The sequence below is a fragment of the Frieseomelitta varia genome, unplaced genomic scaffold (genome assembly GCF_011392965.1).
Source record: "Frieseomelitta varia isolate USP_RPSP 00005682 unplaced genomic scaffold, Fvar_1.2 scaffold_203, whole genome shotgun sequence".
Taxonomy (NCBI): Eukaryota; Metazoa; Arthropoda; class Insecta; order Hymenoptera; family Apidae; genus Frieseomelitta; species Frieseomelitta varia.
In genome coordinates, this window is record NW_025109784.1 from 728,502 (window position 1) to 746,936 (window position 18,435).

The window sequence follows — 18,435 nt, forward strand, 5'->3', positions numbered from 1 at the left end:
ATGACGAAATTACCATTCGTAAAATATGTTTTTGTCGAAAAGTAAAAGTTTCTTAACTGTTTTCTTTACTTTCTTTCATTTCTAATTATATCTTTTTCTTTGATTGCAGAACGATTATTATTTGCCACCAAGATCGACATGGTCCAGAGTCTCGCCGGAACACACGAAAAAACAAAGAGGCAACACTACGTGGAAAATCGGCAGTGCAATGTTAATTGTCTCCGCTATGTTGGTATTAATTGCTGTCTTCGCGATTGCAGGGCTCGCATTGTGGATGGGAGGTTCGTTCATGTTCTTTTCTTATCGAACATTTCACAGAGAATTACATTAAATATCAAACAAACTGAAAGAACGAATTTTGTTTTAGCTCTTCGAACAGATTCAAAGAATGGTAAGTATTAATCTAGCGCAAAGTAAAATAAATCGATACAAATTCTTTACTTTAATATCGTATTCGTACAAAATGTAAAGTATTACAGAACGTTTGTTGAAATATCCAAATTTATATTAAAATATATAAAGTCAATCCTAGTTTCCTTTCTACAATAACATTTCTGATAGAAGAAATTAATATTCGAATTTTAATGATGTTCATTACGATATTTATAGCGATCGTTGGATTCTCCTGCACATTCAGGGTGTCCAAGGGTGAGAAATATAATCCAATGTTGAAGCTGAATACTAGCATGGTGTTTCGTGAAAAAGAACGAAAATACAAAAATATAGTAAGAATGACAATCACTCTAAATTCTAATTTACAGAGCTCCATTTTGTATAAATTAACGTAAATCCAATGAATTCGTACAAATGGAGTAAAAATGTGATTCGTCTTGCACGACATATGACAAATTTGTAAATTTTCAGTTCGAGGTTCTATTTAGAAGAAGCGTTTTAGGCGCCGCTTACAAACAGACAATCATAGACAAATTCGAAAGTGGCGTTCTGAAGGTGTTCTTCAGGATATATCTTGATAGAAGAAAGATACCACGATCGATCACGAACGTCGAGGACACGATCGAGGACATTATCGCGAAGGAGACGTACTCATCGTCCTCCTTGTTCAAGGATATGGAACTGGACCTCACTGCTATATCAGTAAAAAGTCAGCATCCGCTAGAAATCCACTGATCGATCATGATAAAACACTTTAACTTAATGGTTTGAGTGATATTCGTGAGATATAAAGATACGTCATTGAATTTAAACTGCATCTCTCACACGGAATTATTTGATTTAATTTTAAGAATTTGATGTTATATTTATGCATTTTTATGCATAAAAATATTTGGATATTATTTAATTAAATTCAATCTCTATTTATTTTCTTCTTTTTTCGTAGAATGAATCAGTCTGTTTCTTTTTTAAAAATAATTAAAAAAATTATGATGCATAATGCAATTCAATTAAGTAATTTTTATTATTTCTTCGTAGAATAAATCCTTTTCTTATTTACACGAAATCAGAGCGAAAAGTAAATAACTTTATGCGAGTAAATTCATCAAATATTCGTCTCTCACTTGTCCAGGAATAAATCAAGAAACACCAGGGAGTCAAAAGCAAAAGAACGCAATGATCACAAAGAACGGTCTCCTCCGGCCAAACAGGAACAGCTCTTTGATCACCAGTTCGAAACCGAAATCGAAACCGAGCAAAATCGAGTCCACGGAGCCGGACATCGACTTCAGCAACATACCAACGATCCAAGGAACCTATAGAGCCACAAAAGTGAACGTCACCACTTCAAACAAGATGAACTCCACTCAAGAACCAACGAGAAGTCAATCAAACACGAGAAATAATACCAAAGTACCCTTACCTCAGGAACAAACCACGATCAAACCGATCTCTGTCGAAGACACCAGCGAAATAAATCAGAGCATCGTTCAAACGACCAACAAAATAAACGAGAAGGTGAATCACACGGTGAACGACGAATCATCTTCCAAGAACCCATCCACGACACCCATCTCTTCCACCAGAGACGACGATCTCTTCAAGGATTTCCGCAATCCAAATTTCGAAACCTCACCGTGGAAACCGATCATACCCGGTTACATCAACACGGAACTGAAACTACTGCCGGGCAACGTCCAAAAGACGAGCTACAAAGTGAATTACAGCAACAGTAATCTCGGTGAGGTTGTTCCCAATACAACGACGAGAAACTCTCAGCAGAACGTTCAAGGAAAGGTTCCACAGTCTTCGACGACCAGCGCGAAACCTCCCGAGCCGTCGGTGATGTTTAACTCGTACGTAGATGTCCCGGGCATGAGCAGTTTCGACATCAGAGACACGGACTTCCCGCGAGATCGAATCGTCCCTCAGGAAATGGTGAATTTCAGAGTGAACGGGAAGTTCAAGAACAAGATCCCGGGGTTGTCGGAGGACGGCGAGACATTCACAGAAGCCTCTCCGTCTCGTTTAGACGACAAGAGGCCGGACATAGACGTCTCTGGCCAATTGCCATCCGAGACTTACGACGTGAAGCTTCGAACCTCTTCCCAACCTCTCGGACTCTCGTCGTCTCAGCCTTTGGAGCTCTCCTCCGCGAAACCTTATCGATCGACGAGCGAGAATGAGACGGGCTGGAGAGTGACAAACGCTGGCTTCGATGACTCTGTCGGCGACGTTAAGAATCCCGACGATTCGACGAAGATGAATAGAAAAAGACTGGGTGAAACTACTGCGAAGGAGAGTTCCGACAATTTTCTACCTTCGATGGCTTCCAGTACGCCCAAGTGGCACGCACAGAGGCCGATCGAGTCGGATATCAACGAGGAATCGACGACGAAAGTGCCCGGGGTTGGAGTGGCTGAGCCGGTTGCCGACGTGGACGTAGAACTGGAGCCTAGAAATCGGTACTCGGACGTTCAAGCGATAGTGAAGCACAAGAACAACGCTTTGCAGGACAGAAAGGTCGACAAGAACGTCCAAGAGCCAGTGTACACCAGTTACAAGACTCCCGATTTGAACGGAGCTGGCGTGAGGCCGAGTTTGATCGAGAGTTCCGGGACTTTGAAGCCGTTTCGGCACACGATACCCGTCGACAAGATCACGTCCGTCGTTGACCATGGCAAGGATCACTCTTTGAGAGGCTCGTTGAAGCAGGAGATTAACACTGTGACGGATAGTATAACGAATCAAGGGGAGAGATTCACCGAAACTGGTAAACTGGGCACGGATCTTGATAGTAGAGAGGAGGTAATTAAAGTGTTACCGGCTGAAGAGAGCAAAGAAGAGGTGATTGAAGTACCATTGGTCGAAGAAGAAGCAGTTAAGGAAAATTTCGAGCCGGAAACTTTCACAAATATCCCCATTTCTCACGTAAAGATCGAGGAACATGCAGGATCGACTGAATCGAACACCGAGAGCGTGATAGACAACGATAAGCTTTTGAGATTGGGAACGACGGAAGTTTATTCCGAGGTGATACATCCGTCGTACAACAACATAGATAAATTAGTCGTGAAGAACGAGGAAGACAAGAAGATCCCAGGAAGGTTAACACCTAGTATCTCAAGGAACTCGACGTTCATCGAGATCGACACGTTGAAACACACTCCTGGAGAGACGGAGGAAGAAGACTCGTCGGGGAACAAATCGGCGACGAAAGGCGAGGACAATTGGTTGTTCAACGGCACTCTGAATCGACCGTACAACTCGTTGGAAACGAGAAAGAAGATTTACAACGACACGCTGAAAGCTTACGTGGTGGAGAACTTGGTTACTCTGGCTCCTGCCAAGAGCAACACAGGTATTGGACGACCGGTGAGGCCAAGGCCTAAAATAGACAGAGAGAAAACGATGAGAATCGACGAGAAATCCAGCAACAGAAGTTCTATGGACGACACTCTGCTCTTGGAGCAACTGTTCGGCGTGCAGAACCGGGACAGAAACACAACGAAACGTAACTCGCTCGGTCATGGAGACCCTGCTGAAGAGAATCTCGACAACGAACGTCCCCGAATCGAGCAAATCGTGGAGGTGGTAACGTCGATTAGCACCAAAGTATCTACGAATTTCAAAGGGAACCCAGTCGTGTTGAAATTCGTCGTTACAAATTCGACTTCGCTACCAGTGATTCATAGGGTCGGAGAGGAAGTCACCACTTTGGGAACACCATCGGTTCCAGAAGAATTTTCTGTTCCCGGCAAAGAGGAGAATAGATCGTTTGGGGATCGAACTTCGAATAATACGCCGTCATTGGCATCCAGCCAAGACGTGCAAACCTCGGATAGAAAGATCTCCACGATGGAGGAGAACAAATCTCTTTTGGAGAAATTGAAACAGTTCGCGGAGATCGGAACTGAGAACGAGCCCGTGAAGGGCAAGAACAGCTCGAGGCCGAATGTGGGAACGTTACAGTCGCACGTTTCGAACGTGAAGTCGAACACGAGGCAGGAGAGCCAGAGACCGCTGCCTGACTTCGAGAAATTGAAGCAGATCGCCGACATTGCGACTGGGAACGAGACCTTGATGAATTCTAGCGCCGGGTTCACGATGACTCGCGACGGCGTCGAGATATTGACGAAGATATTGAATAAAATGGAGGATCGTACCGATAAGATGATTTCTAGTACCGAAGGGAATTTGGAAGTTGGTAATTATCTTTTTATCAGTTATCAGTTTCAGTAGGGTTATTCGTTTAATTTATTCATTAAACATCAGCGTAATATTTTATTTGTATATTTGTCTTTTTGTTTATTGATTTACTTTGAGTTTTATTTTTTAATATTGTAAAAAATTTTGAGAAAGAAGATTTCGGGGAATTAAGATTTTTTAAAGAAATTTTAAGAAAGAGGAGTTTAAGAATTTTCTCTGTCGCCATTCTTTTTTAAACGATTTCATGAAATTTAAAAAAATTAAAATATTCACCATGCGGTGTACTATTCCTTTTCTTAATTATAAAAATATTTTTATATATTATTTTTAAAATTTTTATACATTATCATATTATAATATTATATAATTATTTTATATATTATTTTTAAAATTTTTATTTTAAAATGTTTTAAATTTGTGTCGTATAATTAGTTCTGTAATTTTACAAAACTTGAAAACATTGATCTTTTAAATTATAGAATTTTTGTGGGCACGATCGTATGATTCGTGATAATACATTACTTTGAAGAGTGTTATATTTTTTTACCCTTTGATAAAACAATATAAAAGTTAATCTATTTACGCTTTTTCAGTAACGTTGCATTTGCGCAATTTTCATCCGTTACTTCGATTCTTTGTTGAGTTAAGAAAATATTTTACTCAATGAGCTTGTTGATTCAGTTGATTTCTAATTAATAACATTAACATTTTTATCATTTCTTACAGATCATTGTTTCGGTTTCCTATGTAGAGACGGAAAGTGCTTGCCTTCCAGCGGCAGGTGCAATATGTTAGGCGAATGTCCAAATTCGGAGGACGAGGCGAACTGTACGTGCGCCGACTTCCTAAAGGCGCAACTCTTACACGAAAAGATTTGCGACGGAGTGGCGGACTGTTTCGATTACTCGGACGAAACAGACTGTGGTATTCGCATTTTACGAATTACTATTCTTTTTCCTATCGTTGAAAAATTTTACAAATTCGAGGAAGACACAGAGATTCCTAACTCAAAAATATAACAATTTGTAAACTCGTTTTTTAAATGTTGTGGCAGATCTTAAATTAATTTGTAATTTTCTGATTTCCCAGACTGGTGCCAAGAAGGTCAATTCGTCTGCGGCAACAGTCGGACCTGCATAAACCAAGACAGAGTTTGCAATGGCTACAGCGATTGTCCAGGTGGAGAAGACGAGAAGAAATGTGCAGCGTTGATAGAAGACGATTCAGCGTTAAATCACGAGGAAACGAGTACTCTCGCTAAGGACGAGAATAATTCAGAGAGCAGCGTGACCAACGATGAACATCCATCATCTCAAGGACACTTTTCAGAGACAGAATCCGCCACCAGCAAGGACGTTCTTTATGATCAAGAAGCGGTGGAATCGTCCATTTTCGAATCGACCACTCTACACGCGTTTAAAGACGACGCTCGATTAGAGAAAATTATGAGCGCCAAGGACGAATCCGCGACTAAGGAGGAAACTCGATTTTTTGAAAATCGCGAACGCAGCAACGCTACGACTCTCGTTTCTGGAAGGGAGATATCGTCGAGCGCGAAAGACGTTTTAACGCGTGGGAATTCGATTCATCTAAATACGGAAACTAATGATAAGACGCATACATCGGCGACTCATTTGAAGAAAGAGATCAATAGTTACAACGAAAAGGGTTTTCTGAATATTAGGAAAAATGGGAGGTGGGGGAAATTGTGCTTGAGTGGAATGGATGATCTTTTAGAAGAGAGACAAGCTGCCTGGACTATTGAGGATCTTGGTAGAGCTGTTTGCAAGGCTATCACATATCAGTAAGTATAATTATAAAAATTCCAGATTCCATCGGATGTAATATCTCGTCCTTTATAATTAAAAAAAAATTTTTATCACACGATACGTGGGAAAATAAAAATTTATTTGAAAATAAAACACGAGCCTACAACTCAATGAACAAATTTCATGAATGTTGTGAAATAATATTTCATTGGATTAATTTTCATCGAGATTAATGTTAACGTGTAATTCTGTCTAAATTTCGCGTAAGTTATAAATCTTCTCAAAGACAATTTTACACATTACTGAGTACAATAAGATACAATAAAAATTTGTATTAAATCAACGCCAACATCTTTCAGAGATTACGAAACCGTGGAGAAGGTGTTGGACGAAAATCCAACATCCGTGAGATCGTACTACACTCTGTCATACAACGAGAAACCTCTGGATAAAACGATCTTGACTTTCAAGCCTTCGGAGTGCCCGAGTGGCGAGATCCTCAGGGTCAAGTGCAAGAACCTTGAATGTGGAATAAGAACGCAGGTCCCATCTCAGGCCAGGTACACTCACTGAACCAGTTTCACATAATTATACGCCGACCGGATCATATGCAAAACTATTTGCACGCGAGGATAACGACCTCTATCTAGTAACAATATATTAAAACGGAGTTAAAAAGTTTGTATAAAATTAGAATTATTGTGATTATGTCTCGTTCCAGAGATAAGCAATTATATCTCGATATATTACAGTCGTAAATTTTGATCGAAACTCGCAAGAATAGTCAGCTTCGCAGGAAACGAAGAATCATTCGTTTCTTTTATAAAAGATAATGATTACATACTGGGAAAAATTATTCACGCGTAATTGACAATGATTTTAATGATAATTGAAATTAAGTGGCTTTGTTATCATTTCGCATAGTTTACGTATTATTATAATTTCTTTTTATGAAATTTTCAAGGAAAAATTGTTAATGTGGTGTTTTATTTAATTTAAGAGCTATTAATTTAAATCCAAGAATCAATATATTTCAATCTTTATTTTAGAAATGAAATATTTTACAGGAAAATTCCATTAATTATTTCAATAAAAAATACTAATTTTTTTATGTAAAATTAATATACAGTATAAGAAACTATAATATATGAATTTCACTGCATTCAGACCAGAGAATACAAAAGCAAAAATTAATAATGATCAATAAATAATTTAATATTATCCAATATTATCCAATTTTCACAGTCGATGAAAATTGTAACTTAAGATGTACATACATACATTGAAACAGATCGAATGTTTCACGTCATTGCAGGATAGTCGGAGGTGGAAGTTCATTAGCCGGAAGTTGGCCATGGCAAGTAGCTCTCTATAAAGAAGGCGATTACCAATGCGGAGGAGCTCTTATTAACGAACGATGGATTTTATCAGCAGGACATTGTTTTTATCAGTAAGTTAAATAATACAAACGGAATAATAATATATGGAGTATATTGAAATGAAAAATACTGCAAGCAATTCAAACTCTATCACCAAAATCATATGTAAATACTTCGTAAAGCTGCATTAGAAGATTATACTCAAAAAATTTAATTATTTAATTGTACATGCTATGCTACGACAAATATAATTATTCATAATTTCTTCTTTCTCTTTGTCATTTTTCATGTAAGTATTTGAAATGCCTCGTTATGAAAACTTTTTGCTAATAAAAATTACTGTAAACCAAAATGGATTGAGAGTGATTCGAAATTTTATCTCGAGAGATCGTAACAAGTTCCCGGAAAAGTTCTAACATTCTAATATGTTGCAGTGCTCAAGATGAATATTGGGTGGCAAGAATCGGAGCGACCCGCAGAGGGAGCTTCCCAAGCCCGTACGAACAAGTACTACGTTTAGATCACATATCGTTGCATCCTGATTACATCGATAACGGCTTCATAAACGATATAGCCATGCTGAGACTCGAAGAACCAGTAACATTCAGCGACTACGTTCGACCAGTTTGTCTACCAAACTCAGAACCAAAAAGTGGCACCATGTGCACTGTTACCGGATGGGGACAGTTATTCGAGATCGGGAGAATATTTCGTAAATTACAATTGTTTATCTGTTCTTTGTGAACAAAACGCTACTTCTAACCCTGATCTATAAAAATGTATTTCCTTTGAATAGCGGACACTCTGCAAGAGGTCCAACTTCCGGTAATTTCCACGGAGGAATGTCGAAGGAAGACTTTATTCCTTCCATTGTACAGGATAACGTCAGGAATGCTCTGCGCTGGATTAAAAGATGGTGGAAGAGACGCTTGTTTGGGAGACAGTGGTGGACCATTGGTTTGTTCAGAATCAAATAACAAGTACACTCTTCAAGGTAACGTCATTAACGATTACTGTAATTTATCATCATTAAACATTGACCTGTATCTATACTGTTTAAAATTATCTAACTGTACTTCTATGTTTTATTTTAACTTTTTTATGAAAAATAAAGCTGTAAAATTATAATTGGAAGGGAAACCAGAATTTTACTATTTAATTCAGACGACAGAATATTTAATATAAGTGTATAGTTCTATAATTAATTAAGGATCACAGGGAAGAAACAAAACATCCAAGTTATTTAAAATTAATAAAACTAATTCATAAATTAAACAATTTATGAACAAGATTAAAAATTAAATAAAACTGTAACTTTTATTAATCTGTTAATTCTTCAGTTTATTTTTTATTTTTGAATTTTGATTCGTTTGAACTTAACAGAGAATCTAAAATTGTTTTAAATTTGAAAACAAAATGCTTGTAAGTTATTTAAATATTTAACAATTACTTATATGTAATGCAACAATAAATTGTATTACATAAAATCACACGATTTTCAGGTATCACTTCGAATGGATATGGTTGCGCCAGGCCTGGAAGACCTGGAGTCTACACGAAAGTGCATCATTATCTTCCATGGATCGAGTACGTGATTTCCAGAGAAGATATTCGATCGTCGATAGCTTCTTGCAAAGGTCATCGATGTCCCCTAGGCGAATGTCTGCCAAAATCTCGAATATGCAACGGGTTCTTAGAATGTTCGGACGGTAGCGACGAACGTAATTGCCCTGTTAGTTTATAATGAAACGAAGACTGATGTTATTCATATTTATTTGTTCAATCAGAGGTATTGAACGAATTTAATCAATGAAAGAATTTATAAATTTATACATTTGTAATATAATGTTAAAATTTATATTTCCAACAGTATAATGCGATTATAATATTATATTAAAACATTATAAATTTGTAAATGACAAATTTAATTCTAGACGTAAATAACAAAAAGTAATTCGTTCGTCGTAAACGAACAATGAAAAGAACACCGTCAATTACAACGAAAAAGTAAAACATAGAAATTAAAGGAAAAAAAAAAATGAATGTTCAAGTAAATTAAAAAATGATTAATAGAAATGTGAGTATTAAGAGAACGTCTCGTGATTAGTGAAGAGTGAAGTTTTCCACCGTTGGAAGTGTTGCTGTGAAATATTAAATATTCATTGATTTACATAGATGTGCAATACATAGCTAGAAATCAAAAGTTGAAGATAAATGTTAGAGAGTGTATCCGAACATCGGTGTAAAATATTTTTAACGAGTTTCGATTATTAGTGGTAATTAACGACGCTGTTAGCACTGATCTGTGCTCTTCTACACAGTTATCTTTGCGTTTGATAGTTAGCATTAATACGTTTGAATTATACATGAATAAATCTACTTAATGACTATGCATTTGAAGATTCTTCGTGACTCGATTCGTGGCACGAACATGGCACGAATAGCGAGAAGAAAGAATAGTATCTTTGAGTCATTCGTGGTCGACTCAGGGATACTTGCTAGCATAGAAATATACAATCGAACCTGGCATTTTGATTCATTTGCTTGCAAGTACAAAACGAATCTCAAGGCCATGTTACGCCGTGCTCATTACTTCGGTCTCTTTGTAAGATTTTTGACATAACGTGTGTATGTATATACATCGTATCTAATTATGTAAAAAGATCCTTTTTAATGCTAATAAACGAGAATTTTTAGAAAACGAAGGAGAAGCATCGTTCAGACGTAATTCTTTGCGTCATCTGAAACATAATGACTGAACGCTAATTATTTTTGAAAAATGGAAACAATTACGAACACAAGGTTTAAATGGTATATTAATTTGTTTTATTAGGACAATTAGAAATAGCACTGAAAATCATATTCAGAAATAAATATTAATTATTCTCAATGTAATACTCTATCGATATTAAAACGAAGGCTGTTAGAAATTACGGCATTACAGGCAGTACGATCCTTAATGATAAATAATCACTCAGTTCAAATGATCAGCGTTCTAGATTCAAACAGGTTTAGTACCGTATATTTGATATAAATGAAAAAGTCGTGTCTCTTTTGAATTTTTCTCTCCCTCTCTTTCTGTCTCTCTGATAAAAAAGGATCGAACTGCTGGATTCATTGTTATTCTATTATGATCATGTCATTCTAGATCGTGCCTTTAAGTAGTTCTAATATTAGATTATACCTACGATTAGCACAATATACCAAGTGGTAAAAATCACAATGTAATTTACGTCACGTTCAAACAGCACGCTTTTAAAATTCAGTATCGAGTTTATTAATTGATTTATCGTTTCGTGGAGTGTTCCTCCTTACGGCTTGACCATTAAGACTTTTGCACAACCGTTATTTTTGATCATTTTCGTCTCGCTTCGTCTCGAAGGATACCATCATCCTCTTACGAGTGCGAAAGTTCTTCAACGCACGCGCGTAAACGATCGATTTGTTCTCTCATAAAATAAATTCAGCATCCCATTCTATTTACACATCACGAACATTTATGAACACGGAAGACTCGCAAAACTGAAAGCACAAACTTGAAAATTCAATGAAAATTATATATATATATATAATGTTATACTGGCATGAAATCATTTCTTTCCAATCAACGCGGTTCTACATCATTGAATTAATACATAATACGATATGTAAAGTAAGAATGCTGCAAAAGTCTCAAGTTAATATTGGGTACCTCGTTAAATGTAAGAAGTGCAGTAGAGATGAATTCAGCATATTAAAACAAAAAAAAAACAATAATATCGTTTAAACGGTTTAAACAATAATATCATTCAATATGACTTTGTTTTCAAGTTACAACTTACTTTATGTTGCAACAGTTGTTAAAGAAATACTTCACACAGACTGTATTTTTCAATCGCTCTCCAGACTTAAATTTGCTCATGTATTATCATGGAGATATTTAAAATCTGCAAACACTTCCTCAATCAGATCTAATATTATTCAATCTATGCAATGTCTGCTTTGTTTGGAATAGCTCAATAATGACGACGTAAAACAAAATGTAAAACATAACATACAACAAAAAGTAACTCGAGAACAACATCATATTGGACCTACATTTACAATAAATCTTTTTCTTACTTTTGCGTGCTGAATCTATCGCTTGCTGTACTTTGTACACACAACCAGATACTCTGTACAATTAAGCTATATTGATATGACATCACTAATGCTTTGTAAATGACTCGTGAATACTTTCTGATTCTACTTCCTCGGAAATTGTTCGCATGTGCCGGGGCGCTCGCTCTTTTTCCCACCGAGAAACGTCGAATGGCAATTCCATAGCGAGTCGGACTGAGAAATCTCGAGAAGCGGTTTCTCATCGGTGTGGACAAAAGTTTGATCACGATAAAAAATGGTGTAAATGTATAAAAGGTCGAAGATTCGAAGATTAGAAAAACTTTTGCCCATACCTGTACAGTTTTAATCCAACCTACAGTCTCCTTACATCAGCACCATCGTGCGTTAATAACACACTCGTGAAGAATGTCGACTCCATTTTCATCCGTTATCACCTATCAGACGAATCACAATTACTAGGGATCTAATTAAGACTATATTACAAAATATCGTGCCGCGATCGATAGAAAACGTTCGCGTGTTTTATACATAAATATAATAAGACTCGTTCGATTGAGCATTGAGTTTCAACGTGATTCCATAATTTTGTCTGAAACACGGGATCGATGATCTCCACGAAATGTGTAAATATGTTCGAAACAAGGAGATAGGGTTGCAAATATTTCAAACAGTTCAATCGATTTATCTAATTCAATTCTATACTTTCGAGCAAGTACATATGCTCCCGTTTTTTCTTCCTCGCTCTTCTTCTTCTAAATTCTTAAATTAGTTATAAAGAAGCAATAAATTATAAATCGACGAATCCTCTGAAGATGATATCTCTAACGAGCTGTACTCTTAACAAACATTTAGTTAGGCTATGGGTAATCGAGCCGTCGAGACTTTAGCCCAGCGAATCCACCGCAATGGTATTGAGACCTTTGGGACAGATGATCGTTTTGAATTGCTCCGGTATGGGATACTCCACCTGTAAAAATTATAAATAAAGTTTATTTAATGACAAAACTAGCAAAACACAATATGATATTCAATATTATCCACATATGTATATAGATATTAAATTTGCAGAAGATGCATATATTTTATTATTCTTCTGTGTTGAGTTTTCTATTCCAATTTTATAGAATTCTCATAATAACAATATTATTGCTTAAGATTGCTTATAGAACGGCTCGATATTCTGGCTGATAAAATTTGATTGAAATAATCTTACATAATCTCCATTTGCTCGAGGTATCATAACGTTCATCTCGCTAGACTTGCTGCTAATGAATTCCACATTTAGTGATTCTAGGTTCAAATACATCTGACAACCATCCGTTTTGTCAATTGAGATTGTGGGAACTTTTCCTAGTACCTGCAATCAGAAATGAAAGAAAGTTAGTTGATTACTATAATTCATTAACTGGAAAATTTAGTACTTATGTATACAATATTTTATATAAATTACACAATACCTGTGTAATTTGTATAACATAATAATAGTCATAATTTTAAACGTGTTCTTTGCTAAAAAATATTAAAATATTTAATATTTTTATTTGACATTCTTATGACAATCTGTTACTATTCTATTTTTACTTTTAAATATTTTACATTGAAACAATTTACTTTTTAATCACAAAGTAAATCAAAGAATTAAAATAATATATATTCAATTAAAGGAAAATTCAATGAATGATTTAATTATGTACACACGTTGAATATAAACTATCGATATTTACAAAACCAAGAAGCAACAATTGACGATCGCGGTTTCTTTCGCATTTCATGTAGCGTAGGTAGAAATAATAATAGGTAATCGAAACCGATGACATTTCGAAGCGTGTAGTTGAATTTTCACCTCACACTTAAACACAGCTTACTCCCCTCTCGTCAAAATGCATTGGCAATTCGGTAATGTTCTTCTCTTAGATTTTCCTATCTGACCGATCGTCGCAATTAAAAATTTAATATTCCAATCGAACGAAGCTGTTTCGTTGGTGAAACGCAGGAAATGCAAATCGTCGAACCTAATCCTTATCAATGTACACAGGCGGAAATCTCGAACCTGTGCAAATGATCTGCGAAGTTGACTGGAAGGAATGTCCGAAAGCAATAGCAAATTACATTTGGAGAGAGATCGTGACCGACGTGCTCGACAGCTTGAAGAATGAAAGCATAGTCTGGCGGGTACAGAGAGTTATTATTTTTGACTTGCAATGAATAACGAGTTAGAAGTGTATGAACATAGCGGTCAGGTAAGTTCTTGAAACTGACAAATAGACTACGGACTTTTATACATTTATAAAAAATAAAAAAGCAATATACGAAGTATACGAATTTCGTGGAGAAATAATTTTTTATTAAGCTTCTACTTTTTTTTTAGTTACCATACTCTTAACAAATATAAATCCGCATAAAAATCCGCAGTCTGCTGGTAAAACTTTTTATACCTGAACGCTATGTTCAAAAGGAATTTAAAACAAAAAGAAATTAAAAAAAAGAATTTAACTAATAAATACAGTTTGTTAATAGTGTTAACATTTGAAGGTACTGGCCGTAATATCTGTATGCGTCATACTACTACGTATAATATGTTTGAAAGGGAAACGTAGCAACGATACAAATATTGATAAAGAGATCCTTAATAAAGTCGGGTACAAAGTGGAAGATCTTGAACTGAAAGTTAATATATTAACGTATAAACTGCAGTATGGTGCTTGGCCTTTGCCCCATCAAGTTCAAAAGTCAAATTTTAGGAAGAACCTGAGGAACCTCAGGCTAACTCTTTCGAATCCAAATGATCGCAATAACTGGATAAAACATGTATTGCTAAGGTATTAAAGTGATTATAATATTGAAATAATTCCCATTAAAATTGAATCAAATTAATGTTACATTAATAATGAATCGACATTAAATTAACATTAAGTCAGTATTAAATTAAATTAGTTCATTTAAAATGAAAATCATATGAATAAGTTATTTATATTTGGAAAAATTAAACAATTTTCCCCATCTTCAGTTTTTTCCTTTTAATTATTTCCTTTTGGACGGAAATTTCGATTTCAGTGAATATTTATTTTTTTAATCTGTGAAGTTTTCTTATTAAAATCCATTATTTATTATTTCAGTCCTAGGCACAAGGAATCGTACTTTTCATATTCAAAGTATTATCCTTCGGAACATCATCTGACCGAATTGTTCGATGCAAAGAAAAAAAGCATGTACCCTTATCTCCGTCAAGAAAGCTTGCCAGTCGAATACAGCAGTAAATCCTCAAAAAGTAGCAGCGACATATCTCTAAAGTACAGTCATATGTCCAAATTATTATTCCAAACATATTATTGATGTAGAATTTAACCAATCTGCTCGCATGAATTTTCCATTTAAATCTAATTAAGTTGATTCAGTAATATTTGTACTTATTAAAAATCTATTGTTATCAATTTAGATTAATTGGAGATTAATAATAATGTGAAAATTTTAATCTAAAAATCTAGGAACAACTAAAATATATTCAATCAAATAAATTTTATTTTTAGACTAGATTCCATGTTCAAAAATGTGATCAACCGAAAGCATCACGAAGCATTCAGAAATAAAAATTTCCAAGTGCAATATCGAAACGCGATATCGGTTCCACTATTTTCGAAAAGAGGGTACACCAAGTCTAGGAAAAAATCAAGGAGAAACACGAAGAACACTGAAACTGTAAAAATGACCGCAGCTTGTAAGAAATTCACGAAAACTATGGACGATTGTAAAATGTATTTGAAACAATTGCACGATAGCAATAAAACTCTTGGACTGGTTTACAGCACGTCTGAGATTAGCAATGAATCCTCGACTAAAAATTTTTGGTCAGATACACAAGTAAGCGAACAAGAAATGAAGTTGAAAAAATTGTATGACATTACGAATAATCTGTAAATATGATAATATGATATTTAAATAATCTAAAATCATTTTAGAATTAAGACTTAATGATTCGATTACTTTATATTATAAATTACAGCAACAGAAATGTGTTCCAGTAAAAGATTCAATTGATCTAAGTAAAAGTCTGGAAAAAAGTAAAGTGAACGAATGTGAAAAAGAGGAAAATAAAGAAGAGGAGAAGCTTGAAAAAATTGATGAAAAGCAACGCAACAGCGAACAATGTTTGAAATTATCGAATGTGATTTATCCAGTTCTACAATTGATTGACAAAAGTTTACTGCCGCCAAAAATGAATATATCGTTTTGCACTGATATGTTTCCTCAACAATTGACCTCAGCAAAAATGTTGGTTCCAAGATCGTGTGAACGAAAGAGAAACTTGAAAATGTCTCAGGAGGCCTTGTACCAAGTGAAAAAAAAATTAGAAAGCTTGCATAATGTTCTGCGTATGTACGAGTTGCAAAACGTTGAAATAAAAGCATCGGAAAAACAACGAGAAAATAGCAGCAAGATAGACAGCGTTTGCCAAAATGTGACGGGCACGCTTGTCCCAGTTACAAAAGCCACTGATAATTGGAACAATAACAAAAATATCAAAATGGAATCCAACACTGGAAACAACGGCAAGGAAATTCAACGAACAACCTCCAACAGTTCTGAACAACATGAGAGTGATGAAACAGCCAGAAATTCCATAGTGTCCATTCAAAATTATTCAAATATGTTTAACGCATATCATGTAAATAATATAAATGATCCTTATCATTTGCTTGCAGAGAACCCTCAGTCAAAGATGTCACCTACAAATGATCAGATAATTCCAAATAATCAGGTGCATTATTTTTCTAGTATTAAGTATGAGAAAATACCTGAGAGAGTATATTACGCTATATCATCTGACTCATCCGAGAAACAGAAAGTTGTAAAGGAAACAGTGGTAGCAGAAAATCTCACACCAGATGTATACATCAACAGTAATCAAGCAAAGCCATTCAATCTCCCCGATCAATATCCAGTTCCAATGGAAACCGATGAGGATGCAATAATATCGCTAAACTCCAGTCGTACAGAAATATCAAAGGACAGTGAACTGGATGACAAATCGACAGCATTATTGCTTCAGGAAGCATTGCAATTCAAAAGAGCGTTGTTAACACGCGTTGAACTAGAAAAGATATGCTATATAGATGACAAAAAGGAAGAAACAAATAACGAATCTGTGTCATGTCAGGATAAATATCCTTATGTTAACAATAATCTGCAATCAAAGTTTTTGGACATTATATCAGAGGAACAATCTGTTAGTAGTTCCACTGAAAAAAATAGTAGAACTTATATGTTTCTCAATCTGAAACAAGACAAACAATTCAACGATGATGTATTAAAGCTCGCTCAAAGAAATGAAATTATAGACTTGGATACACACAAAAAATATTTAGACTCGAAGGACAATCTCGGTGCACCTTCTGAGTATTTTAGCTTTAACAATATAGTTCAGGAAGAAAGTGAAATTAAAAATAACCGGCTATCTTTGCCAAAACGTTTTCAGGAAAACGAGGGAAAAATAGTTTCAAATAATTCGCAGATAAAATATTTAAATGACACATTAGACAAGTCTGACGAAAAATTTGTGAATATTTTAAACACAACAGAAGTAAATGTGAACAAGCAAGAAACATGTTATGACTATATACATGGAAAGGAGAGCTTCAAGAAGCATTTCACACATAAGAATAATATAAATAAATTTATAGATAGCGTGGAATTGTTTTCGCAGGACTTGGACGAAGGTCCCTCAGCGAAGAAAGTTGAAAATTCGAACGAGGATATTGAATTTTTAGAACAATGTACCAACGTTACTAAAAGTACAGAAACTGATATGTCAAATGTAAAACTGAATATATTAAATGATGAAAAATACGATGAAAGATATGAAAATCAAGAAACTTTATCGTGCAATTCAAATTTAACTTTGAAAAGAAATCCTGGTGCGTGTTCGCTAATCGAACAAACGTTGTTACACGAAAACATAAATAAAACACTAGAAATGCATGGTATTATTGAAAATGGGGATCCGATATACGAATTAACATCGAGTGAGAGCAAAGAGACTTCAATTGGAACGAATTTAATACAGGATTCATTAACATCCAGCATAAATCAGTCCAATGATTCAAACATCCCGGAACCACCATCTATAACAGTATTAATCAATAAGTCATTAGATGAAGAAAAATTAGAATTAGACTGGCTGAACGTCAATAATGATTTCAGCGATAATGAAGAATTTAATGAAAAAGATGTAAAAACCTGTTCAACAAACACAATTACTCTTCAAAAATATGATACTGCAAATGCGATTAACTATAATAAAATTGATGTTAATTACAGTGAACATGATCAATTTCAGGATAAGGAGATTGATTCGATTACACAAAATTCATTTACAAACCTGAATAAAAAGGAATTGATAAACGAGATGGACTTTTATAAATCTTATTCCAATCTCGTTACTCCACATAGCAGTATGTATTTTACAGATGAAGCTTCAAGTTCTATTACAAAATTAAATAATACATACTCAAAAAATCTTAAAGGCCACGCACACTCTAATCTTCATACACAAAACAAGGAAAATAAATTATACAGCAAGCATGAAA

At 35.1% G+C, this 18,435-nt stretch overlaps 2 protein-coding genes across 6 annotated transcripts in view; one reads left to right on the plus strand and one right to left on the minus strand.

Moving 5' to 3' along the window:
- LOC122526927 lies at window positions 1-11,197 on the plus strand. The gene is made up of 13 exons (XM_043650609.1): window positions 1-18; window positions 110-281; window positions 368-391; window positions 610-725; window positions 865-1,102; window positions 1,526-4,600; window positions 5,329-5,526; window positions 5,692-6,406; window positions 6,731-6,931; window positions 7,687-7,821; window positions 8,185-8,462; window positions 8,547-8,744; window positions 9,253-11,197. The coding sequence occupies exons 1-13, from the start codon at window positions 1-3 to the stop codon at window positions 9,492-9,494; spliced, it is 5,610 nt and encodes a 1,869-aa protein (XP_043506544.1). The 3' UTR covers window positions 9,495-11,197.
- Window positions 10,554-18,435, minus strand: part of LOC122526930 (adenylyl cyclase-associated protein 1) — a 19,246-nt gene continuing 11,364 nt past the window's right edge. For all 5 annotated transcript variants that reach the window (XM_043650614.1, XM_043650613.1, XM_043650612.1 and 2 more), the window contains 2 exons: window positions 13,065-13,208; window positions 10,554-12,818 (listed from right to left, as the gene is read on the minus strand). In XM_043650614.1, coding sequence (XP_043506549.1) covers window positions 12,735-12,818; window positions 13,065-13,208 — 228 coding nt within the window. In that variant the 3' untranslated portion in view covers window positions 10,554-12,734. The remainder of the gene's footprint in view (window positions 12,819-13,064; window positions 13,209-18,435) is intronic.